This window comes from Aquarana catesbeiana, linkage group LG13 (genome assembly GCF_042186555.1).
Source record: "Aquarana catesbeiana isolate 2022-GZ linkage group LG13, ASM4218655v1, whole genome shotgun sequence".
NCBI lineage: Eukaryota > Metazoa > Chordata > Amphibia > Anura > Ranidae > Aquarana > Aquarana catesbeiana.
The window spans coordinates 174,722,385-174,733,712 of NC_133336.1; the positions used below are offsets into that span (position 1 = coordinate 174,722,385).

At 40.0% G+C, this 11,328-nt stretch overlaps 1 protein-coding gene across 5 annotated transcripts in view; it reads left to right on the top strand.

Moving 5' to 3' along the window:
• The first annotated feature begins 467 nt into the window (after nucleotides 1-467).
• Nucleotides 468-11,328, top strand: part of CADM3 (cell adhesion molecule 3) — a 642,752-nt gene continuing 631,891 nt past the window's right edge. For 2 of the 5 annotated variants that reach the window (XM_073608723.1, XM_073608725.1), the window contains exon 1: nucleotides 470-948. In XM_073608723.1, coding sequence (XP_073464824.1) covers nucleotides 882-948 — 67 coding nt within the window. In that variant the 5' untranslated portion in view covers nucleotides 470-881. Of the gene's footprint in view, nucleotides 949-11,328 lie in introns of all 5 variants that reach the window. The other 3 variants (XM_073608727.1, XM_073608726.1, XM_073608724.1) reach the window with 3 other exon arrangements.

The following is an 11,328-nucleotide window of genomic DNA, read 5'->3' on the forward strand; positions in this document are numbered from 1 at the left end:
TGTTGGGTGAATAGTGCCCCATTGTTGGTGTCAGTGAGAAGAAAAGTGCCCCGAGGACTGGATAAAAGGCTATCAAAGGCCTGATTTGGCCCAGGGGCCGCTGTTTGGAGACCTCTGGTATAGAGTATGGCACCACCAGTACATTACTGATGTTCTGCATTCTATTTTACACCTGGGATGTAGAGCTGACATTCTATTTGTAGAGGTGTGAAAGTGATGAGCCAATCACAGGTGCTCTGTGGTGTCCTGGCTGTATGAGTGAGGTGTAGATGTTGCCCCCTCACCCTGCAGGGATCACACACAGGGTGATGTCTGCACAGCTGTTCCAGCACTGAATTACATCTCATCCACTTTCCAGAGACACAGAAAAAAATCCCCCCCCCCCCTTCCTTACATCGACTCCCCCCTCTCCTTCCCTCCCCTCTACATCTCAGGGGGATCAGAGCGGACCGCACCACCAATCCCCACCTAGAGGGGGGCAGGAGGCAGATCGGAGGAGAGCCGTGCACCATCCGCCAGCCTTTCCCGGAGCCCGCATCCTCCGCTCCCCCCGCTCTCATGGACCAGTCCTGCTCCCCTATTTAATTCCCTCTACTGCTGCATCATATCTGCTCTGTCACTAGTTCAGCTGTGTCCTGATAGGGGAGAACCCCGATCTTCTCCGATCCCTTCCGATCTCCTCCGATCTCCTCCGATCTCCTCCTTCCTGGAATAATCAGCTCTTCCCATTGTCATTCTTCTATTTCTTCTGAATGCAGTGCGAGTTCTCCCCGGGGAGAAGCTGGCCGATCCCCCCCCAGTCTGATCACTGAGCACCGAGGACTTCACTTATCACCATCAACCGAGGATCGTACCGGACTATTGTCTGCACACCTACCGACATGTACCTACCTCTCCTCCTCCTGACTGTCATCGGATTATCGGGGGCCAATGTGTCCAACTATGACCGTGAGTCCAATCTACCATCCTCATCATCATCCTCATCATCATCATCATCACTATAGGGGAGAGAGAGAGATAGAGGGGGGCTGACTGTCATCATATATATATATATATATATGTATGTATATGTGTATGTGTGTATATACAGGAGATATATATATATATATAGGGGGAGAGAAGAAAGTCTGTGTGTGTGTTTATATAGGCACAGAGTACAATACAGGAGGTAGAGAATACAGTATATGTATATCTGGGGTGTAGAACATAATGTATGTATATATAGGGAGTATAGAATACAGTATATGGATATAGGTGGGATAGAACAGAATATATGTGTATATATAAGGCTAAAAAATGGAAAAAATAGAAATAAAGATATATAGAATACAATGTATGGGTATATATAGGGGGTATAAAATACAGTATATGTATATAGGTGGGATAGAATCGAATATATGTATATAAAAAGGGTTAAAAAAAAAATATATATATATATATATATATATATATATATATATATATATATGTATATATAAGGGTAAAAAAAGGGAAAAAATAATAATAATAATAATAAATATATATATATATATTGTATACAATATTTATTACACTATACAGAGTATAGAATATAGTATGTGTGTGTGTATGTATGTATATATATATATAATATTAGGATACAGCATATGTATATAGGTGCGATAGAGTAGAAGATATGTATGTATAACGGTATAAAACACAATATATACATATATATTACAATATAGAGGGTATACAATACAATATATGTATATATAAGGGGTATAGGATACAGTATATAGGTATAGTATATTTACAAGGTGAATATAATACAATATATGTATAGTTAATATATAATACAGTATAGGAGGTATACATTACAATATATGCATCGGGTGCATAGAATACAGTATATGTATAGGAGGTATAGAATACAGTATACGTATAGTGTGTGTGTATATATACAGTTATAGAGACATCTAAAGACATGTGGCCATGTATATACACTACATGTGATGTAAAAAAAAAAAAACACACAAAATATATATACCTTCATCTTTTTATATATATATATATATATATATATATATATATATATATATATATATATGTGTGTGTATGTGTGTGTGTGTGTGTATGTGTATATATATATATATGTGTATATATATATATATATATATATATATATATATATATACGCACACACATATACTGTACATCTTCTAAACAGTCCATCGGCGAGCACGCAGTGTATCTGTGTCGTACCTCCATAGGATTCATAGCCACAAGTCATCCTAAGGGCTCATTTACAGCGTCACGCATACATTAACACACGTTGTGTTGACATCGAATTTTGGACAAGTTGTGTGTTTGTGAAAGAAGACCAGGAACGGCTTAATGCAGGTCAGCACAGGCAGAATGCATCAGCCGGACGTTTTGTAGCCCCCCCAATGTGTTGGCGTGAACAGTTCTGGCTGAAGACAATGGGATTGTCATGTCTGTGCATTTTGCCTGTGCTGGACAATGATGGGAATGCAGGGCGATGGATGTAGTGGAGCTGTGACCTCTTTATAAACACAGGGGATGTCAGGGTATGGTGGTATGGTTCCAGGGCAGGTTAGGGTTACCCAGCTGTGGCGATTCATGAGTCAGTAATTGCTCTGGGTTGTGTATGGTGCTATTGATAAGCAGTACAGTGATGGGTCGCATGAGATGTTTTGGTTTGCATGTATGGAAAGGGGGGGGTGCTGTAGAAGACCTCTTAATATATGCAAACACACCCTCTTCTGGTATACGGAACAAACTGCCACCTGTACTTTGCAGAGACTGTAATGAAGCGTTTATACAGCAGCGCTGGCAGCGTCCTAATGGAAAGTTAATGTTGGTTAACCCTTGGATCCAAGGTTGGATGGAGCTTGGTAGCTGTGGTGGAGCTACAGATCTCAGCGTGCCAAGGCATGTTGGGTTTTGTAGTTTTTACCCATCACATGACCAGCCTTTGATCTTTTTTTTTTTCCCCCAAAGTCTGCTGGGATTTGTAGTTCCACCAGAGCTGGTGAGCAGAAGACCACCTAAGACTTGCTCATCTTTTCCTAACATGCCAGACAGGTGGAAATGTCTTCTTCTGCAGCCTTGATAATGTTAAACGATGACTGGTCACACTGGGATTTGTAGTTTCACTGTAGATGCTGAGCAATGACTCGTTTCCACCAAACTTCAGCAGGTTATGCTGGCATTTCTGGCATTTGTGGCTCCACCCCAACTAATGAACCATCTAGTTGAGCCCTGACTTGGTTTAGCAATGGCTGGCAAGTGGTGCTGGGTTTTGTAGTCTTACTAAAGGCTGAAGGTTAATCATGTTTATCTAAACCCCCCTCTTCCATTACGTTCCAAGCCTTAACCCTTCTACCATCTGCCGCAAGGAACTCTTAACAAGCCAACTAAAGCCAGTTGAACTAATTTGTCCTTGCGTTTCCTTCCTCTGTGGCTTCTCCCTTTGGTGGAAGGAAAAACAATTTCTGTTTGTGCCTGTAATTTATGGAAAAGGGAAAAGACAGGAGGATTGGGAGTCCCACCACTCTGCAGTAGGCACGGACATTGAAAATATTTGAAATGCTCCGTGTGGGACTCGTGCCAGGATAATTAGCGGGTCAGATTAACAGAAAGTCCATTGTCAACATTCATTTTTTCTGTGCATGGTGGGAGCTGCTTGTGCTCCTAATGCCACATTCCATCAAGTGGATGGTGGGAGATCCTTTATTTTTCAGCTTGGTAATGGGGGCAGCTTGTACGGAGAAGATATCTATATCTATAAAGGAGAAATGATTGATGATTGGTTGCTGTAGGTTACTGCAGGTTCATACTTGAAGTTACACTAAACTCTAGTTAAAAAAATTGCATTCAAGTATGTATTCTTAACTAAAATAAGTCCCTTCTACTGTTCTCATCCTCCTCCAAATCTCCAAATCCCTTTTTTAACTGTTGTGATCCGACTTTCTGTTAGAGGGTGGCTACGCTCATTCTCCATGGTCCCACTGTATGTAAGACTGTAGCCACCCCCTCTTGCTCACTCCCAAGATGAACCAAGTACTATGACTATGGGATTTTATAATGTGCATAAAGACGGGAAACTAACCCGCACTGCCCATTCCAAACAAATGGAAGTTGGGGGGAATGAAAGGTTCGGAAACTCATGCTATCAGGAGCCAGATAAACACAGTATGAAATAATTTCATAAAAAATAGGTTACGGGTTCATTAAAGCAGATCTTCACTGCATCTGAGTACCACAAACCAAAAACACTATTTAATTCATTTTTAATATTCAAAGCAAACTCCCCCCATCCATGTCTCTATTCTTTATTTTGTTGAGCAACACCCCCCCCCCCTTCTAGCATTTCTGGGCGTGGCCATCTTGACTAAGGGCAGATGATTCATGTAGCATTTACTTTCTGTAATCCATCTGCCCTTAGCTCAAGCATGCATGCAGGAGGCTGTGCTTAACTGAGAAAACCCCTTATCTCCTCCTTCTGAAAACTCCTGGGATGTATGAGATCATTTGCCCAGGCAAGAAACCATGACGTAACTGAAAAAATGTTAATAAAGACATTTAAAACTAGTAGATATGATACTTCTTTGTACCCAATAAAAATAGTTTGTAAACAAAATAAAACTAGTAAATAGGATCTACTTTCCTATCTATATACTAATGGTAGCAACATAAGGATTAAAAATAATCAATGTTGATTGGGAGATTGAATTTTCACTTTAAGTAGTGGCTGTGTATGGGTTAATTTTAGAGACTAGGACTATTGCTTAGTGTCACTTTAACCTTTTTGTATTAGAACATTGTATTTTTCTGACAAAAAGAATAGTAATATATTGTAGAAGATATTTTGTTTTGTGTTTGTATCTATTTAGCTAAAGAACCCTGGAACATTTTCATAATATCAGCAAAGGGGGTGATGCATGCAAATAGGTTATAAGAAAAGTGACTGTTGCCCATAGCAGATTTTGTGTACTTTTTCTCCAGTTGAGGCTAGACCAGCCTTTCTCAACTGGTTTACCTCAGAGGAACCCTTGAAATCGTTTTCACATCTAGGGGAACCCATGCAAAAACATGTCATTGAGGATCAATGGAAGAATGCCCCTCACATTGGTACTTAGTGGGAAGAATGCCCCTTACATTGGTAGTCAGTGGGAAGAATGTCTCTTTACATTGCTGGTCAGTGGGTAGAACGTTTCCCTATATTGATGGCTAGTGGAAAGAATGTCTCCTTAGATTGGTGGTCGGTGGGAAGAATGTCTCCTTACATTAGTGGTCAGTGGGTAGAACATTTCCCTATATTGGTGGTCAGAGGGTAGAACGTTTCCTTATATTGGTGGTCAGTGGAAAGAATGTCTCCTTACATTGCTGGTCAATGGGTAGAACATTTCCCTATATTGGTGGTCAGTGGGTAGAATGCTCCTTACATTGGTGGTCAGTGGGTAGAACTTCTCCCTATATTGGTGGTCAGTCGGAAGAATGTCTCCTTACATTGGTGGTCAATGGGTAGAACATTTCCCTATATTGGTGGTGAGAGGGTAGAAGGTTTCCTTATATTGGTGCTCAGTAGGTGGAACATTTCCCTTTATTGGTGGTCAGTGGGTAGAATGCTCCTTATATTGGTGGTCAGTGGGTAGAACTTCTCCCTATATTGGTGGTCAGTTGAAATAATGTCTCCTTATATTGGTGGTTAGTGGGTAGAATGTTTACCTGGTGGTCTGTGAGAAGAATGTTCATTACATTGGTGGTCAGGGGTAAGAATGTCTCCTTACCTTGGTGGTTAGTGGGCAGAATGTTTACCTGGTGGTATGTGAGAAGAATGCCTCTTACATTGGTGGTCAGGGGGAAGAATGTCACCTTACAGGTGTCTAGTGGGAAGACTGCCCCCATTATGGTCAGCCAAAAAAGCCATTGGTGACATGCCACCAGCTCTTTCAAATAGCATTGACCCCAAAACTATGCAGGCACCATCAGATAAGAGTTCGATAAGCCACAGCTCAAAGAACCCTTAGCAATCTCTGGAGGAACCTTAGGGTTTCACAGAGCCATGGTTAAGAATGGCTGGCTGGACTAGGCAGTTAAAGACAGAACTTGACTGGCTTTTAGAGGCAACCACCCAAATTTAGCTATGCACCAGTTATCTGACTTTGGCCCTTCTCTGTACAATTTACTAGGTCTTGGAATCAGTACCTTGTGAGGAGTGTTTTGAGAGTTCTTATACCGTAGTAAAAATATTTTTAATAAGTAACGATTTTTCAGTGATGGTTATATATTGTGTATATTATGAATCAGTGTAATTTTTTGGGGTGTTTAGGATTATAATGGAACTGTGATCCAGGCTATACGAGAAGCCCTCAAGGCAATATTAGAGTGGCATCAACTAGGCGAGTCTGGAGCTGCGATCATGAATACTAATTTATCTAATGGATGAGGTGTTTTGCCACAATAAATACATCTTAAAGCCGCTCTGTTGTCATTAAACGTCTTGATCTCAAATAACTTCATTGTTATATCATCATTGTTGTGATAGATTTTGACAGAAGAAGGACATATCTGTCAGGTGTATTCTGGTGGGGAATATACTGTCATGACATTCTACAAGAACCGCATTCTGTCAAGTCCTGAGGGACATACATGATATATATCCTATAACGGTACTAACCTGAAAACTCTTGTATAAGGTTCTTGGTGTAATTATAGTAATCATTTGATGTGTGTAGGCCTTAAAGGATGTCACCCAAAACTGATATTTCAGCTTTAGAGTAGAGGCCAGTGGGTTGAAAGAACCTCTTGCTCAGGGTTCTCTGGGACTCCAGTGGCATGGTTATCTTATCTATATCCTATGTATTTCATGAAATGTACAAGTAGAGAATCATTAGTGTGACCTTCTCATTATCGCTGCTGCCGGTGGGCGGTGCTTCAAACTCAGTACTGACATCTTATTTTGAGCCAGTTCAGATGTTCCTGAGAATATCTCTAACACACGGGTGGATAGATTTACCTGCATCTGCTCAAAAATTAAATGGGAAAAAAAAATGCCCTACATCTTAATTTTTGTTGCTGTTTTGAAAGCTGTATAAAATTCTCATTCTTTAAACTTTACATTTTACATTTAAAAACAATGGCCTATATCCTAATTTTTCTTTGTGCTGTTTTGATAGAGCTACAAAATGTTCATTCTTTAATTTTTAACTTTCAAATTTTAAATAATAAAAAAAATGGCCTATATCTTACTACTTTTTGCTGCTTTGCTAGAGCTACAAAATTCTCATTCTTTAAATTCTAACTTTGGACAAAATGTGAAAAATGACACATCTATCCCTGTCAAATTTAATTGCCCATCCTGTGCCATATTTGCAATATATGTTATCTTTTTAGTACATGGGGTAAATTCTGCAAATGTTGTATCAAGGGGTGAGAAAGCTTTTCACTGCCAAATGATGACCACATATGCAAATTCCCTGCCGTTTCTCTCATTAACCACGCCCCCTTTTTCTTTCTTTCTTTCTTTCTTTCTTTCTTTCTTTCTTTCTTTCTTTCTTTCTTTCTTTCTTTCTTTCTTTCTTTCTTTCTTTCTTTCTTTCCTTTTTTCTTGTATATTTTAAGGCAGGCACTTTGTAGGATTTGATGAGGGCAGACCCTTTTTATACTGAAGACCAGTGGTAAAATTATGTTCCTATGAAAGAAAATGAGGTTTGGGTGATGGACTGGGAATAATATTTCAATGAATTTGTGAAGACAGCCTTATCTCGTATTCCATGTGCTGTTGTAATGAACTATATTTTAATTAGGGATTATAAAAGTTTCATTACAACTAAGTATTTTTCTTTTTAACGATATTTAAGAAAATCGCTGTGTTTTTAAGTATACAGACAGCATACACAACAATCTCTCTGCCTGTAATGGCGTTGACCCTACCACATGCTTCACACACATTATGGCTAATCTTAATAACTAGCCGGTATACTTCAGGATTAAAGGAATGAACAGAAGATACCAATCAAAATCTATGCAAACGTGAGAAATTTTGAACTCTAAGCCGGAATCCTCACTGTGAAAGGAGACCATAATTCTCACTAATGCTGGGAGCTCATGGCTTAAGTGCAACCTAGGCCCATAGTAGTTTAAATGGCTCCATGATCATGGTCATCATTAAGTTTTTTTTTATATTTATTTTTGCAAGATTGGAAAGGGTTCTGTTAATGTATGAAAAAGAATATTGAGTTTGTACAGACAACAATACTGTCTCTAAATGTATTGGTTGCTCACCCTTCCTAGAGTTGTGCACCTTGGCAGTGGTGAGGCTGACACCTCAAGCCTGCAAATTGTATGCCTGTCTGGTTCTCGCTGAACCCTATTTGAAATCTCTCCCATGTACCAGGAACTATTGAGATACGTAATTTACTGCGGCCGCAGAATTCGGAATTCAGAGCTGTCAGCTATGAGGACATGCTTCCAAACAGACAACCTAGTAATCAACTCCGCGTTCCTAGAGGAATGGAAGCTTGTGATAACCTGATGAGCACTGAGACATTTCCCAAATCACCGATACATTGGAAATAAATGAACGGACAGCGTGGCCATGTAGCTGTTTATATATTTGCTTTTTTTTTTTTCACAAGGCTGCATTAATGGAATTCTGTCTTTCGGCACTGTGAACCAGGCTTTAAATATTCACTGAAGACTTCCTTTTCTGAGGGTACAATTATTTTTCTTAGGGGTTCCAACTGTACCTTCAGGCAACTCTAAATATGTACTGGTTTTTAATTTGATTGGTTTAAGATGTTCTACAGGAAAGAGTCACATGACTTCCTCGTACAAAATGGACCTGCTTTGTGATTTGAGCCCCTCAAAGCATTAATTACCATGGGAAAGTCAATGACTGAGAAATGTTTGAGTCCTAATCCAACAGATGTGTTTTTGAGAAGTTGCTACTATAAATACATATTTAATTCTAAGTTTCTATGGCAGCACATCCCAAACAATAATAGGCTGTCAGTCTCAGCACTGCTGAGGCTTCACGTAGTCCTCTGCCATTAAAATTAATGAGCTGAGGACAGGAAATTTTTGAATGAAGTGTAGGGCCCTGAAGCTAGGGCCAGTGGGTATACTGAGCAGGGTTAGGTAACTTAGAGCTGAAGCACATACATACTGGAAAGCTGTCTTTAGGGTCTAGATGGCATCTAATGATCTTGGCCCATTCTGAAATATTGCTTTCTCCTTGTGGGATGGTTTAAAGTGGTAGTAAGCCGCCCCCAAAAAAATAAAAACTAGGTGCCCTGCAGTTCTAAGCTATAAGGTGCTAGTATGCACCATATACTGGCACATTATAGCTCACTTATCTACACACGGAGCCCTCTAGCGCAGCACTGTCCTAGTTCCCCTCCATCTTCACCCGGTCTTCCTTCTAAGTTCACGGGCTCTGTCCATCTGAGTGTCTGGGGCCACAATGACGTCACTCCCACGTTTTTGTGCCAAAGTTCTGGCTGTGGCAAGGTGCTGTGCATTTAACAGTGTGGCCTGAATGCAGATTGTCAGGTACGTTATCGGCTATTGCCAATGTGAATATCTTCTGAACGGTGCATGTTTAGTAGAGATTCATTGTACGTACAGATAAGCTTGACTGTAAATTAAAATAGGGCCTTTACTACCACTTTAAGTGTTGGGCAGACATCTTCTGCATGTAGTGCTTGTGTGTATGAGCCCTAAAGAGCATAAAAGAGAAGTGTGGGTTTAAAAAAATATATATATTACCAAGATAGCTGCAGCATCAATCTGATGCTTCAACTATCCCCCGTTGGTTCTACACCAAGAGTGATAAAACACCACCGATTGCTCAGTGCTTGGGTCCGCTCTGAGCAGAGCATGGTAACTGTCAAACACTGCTCTCTGGTCTGCCCTTCCAGCGCTCACTGGAGCACCGCACTGTGGTGCGGGCAGGAATGGCTGCCTCGGGCTCTCAGCGACACCTCGAGAGAGCTGGCAGCTCGCTGAGCTAGCTGCCAGTCAGGCATCTAAGCGGATCCTGACATCATTGTTGAGATCAATGCAGAGCCTGGACTGGCTTTGTGATGTCAGTCAACAGCGGGCTTTAGCTTGATGTTGGCTAAATCTGGATCACAGGAGTGGGAAACCAACTGCACTCCTATGACCCATGGAAAAGGTATGGTCGAATGAGCTTTGGCCATACCACTTCTTTAAATATTTTCTGAAGATGGCCTTAGATATGCCATACAGTAGTTTTCAAACCTTTTCTGTACTGTCCTGCTAATGGTCTTTTCTAATAATGATTGGCCATATAATAAGTATCAATATAGATCAATGATGAGCAGTGGCCCATGGCAAACAACCACTTTTCCTTAGAGGCTACAAAAAAATGTCAAACCTTATTGGGTACTATAGATGACAGCACATAATACATCTTTGCATCGTATAGTCTCCATATGACCGATACCACCATATTACAGTTGTTCGTGTCCCAGTGTGATATATTATAGGGGAATCTGTCATAGGAGAAATGTGTAGGCTGCCATTGACCTCTTCCTCAAAAAATGCTAATTGCTTGGTTATTATATAAATGATATGGCTTTTTTTTCTTTTTTCTGCGACAATCAGAAAGTATTGAAGACCCGGAGCAAAGACATTTGACTGTCTTCCAGCGCATATGCCAAAATGCTTTTTCTGGGTCTATGACAATCTGCATTTTCAGAAGGCTATCCACCACCATATTTTAATCATGCATTGGTTTACTTTAAATGAATGGTAAAATTTGGTCTGTTTGTCTTCCTCCAGCATTTTATATAAGAGGTCTGCTGCTCTGTAAATGACCTTTTTCATTCCACTAACTAGACTTCCAATACATTGCAGTTCTGTAAATAGTATATATTGGTTACGAAAGATATAATTAAGGGCTATTTGGGGTGATTAATGTTAGTTTATTTACTAGGTAATTGATTTAGAGGTCACAGCAAGGGCATGCCCTTTGAGGGTTGTAATAATGCATACAAAACTCAGCGTATGTATGTACAAGCACTCAATTTGTGCCCAATCAGAAAAATTGCTTTTAATGGAACTATTTAGCTAAAGAATTTTTTAAGAAAAAAAAATGGAAGCATCCCAAATTCAAATTGGTTTGCCTTGGCACAGTTGAAAACCACACTCATATTTCGCTAAACAAAGCGGACACATAGGGGTTGAATTAAAAATGTTTACACAATATTCACCCAATTGTCTCATTGGATATCTAGTTGGATACAAATGGGAAATCTATGAACCCTAAGTAAATTTGTGTGAAAGCCTTTATAAATAGACCAGATAGTGTGTCGA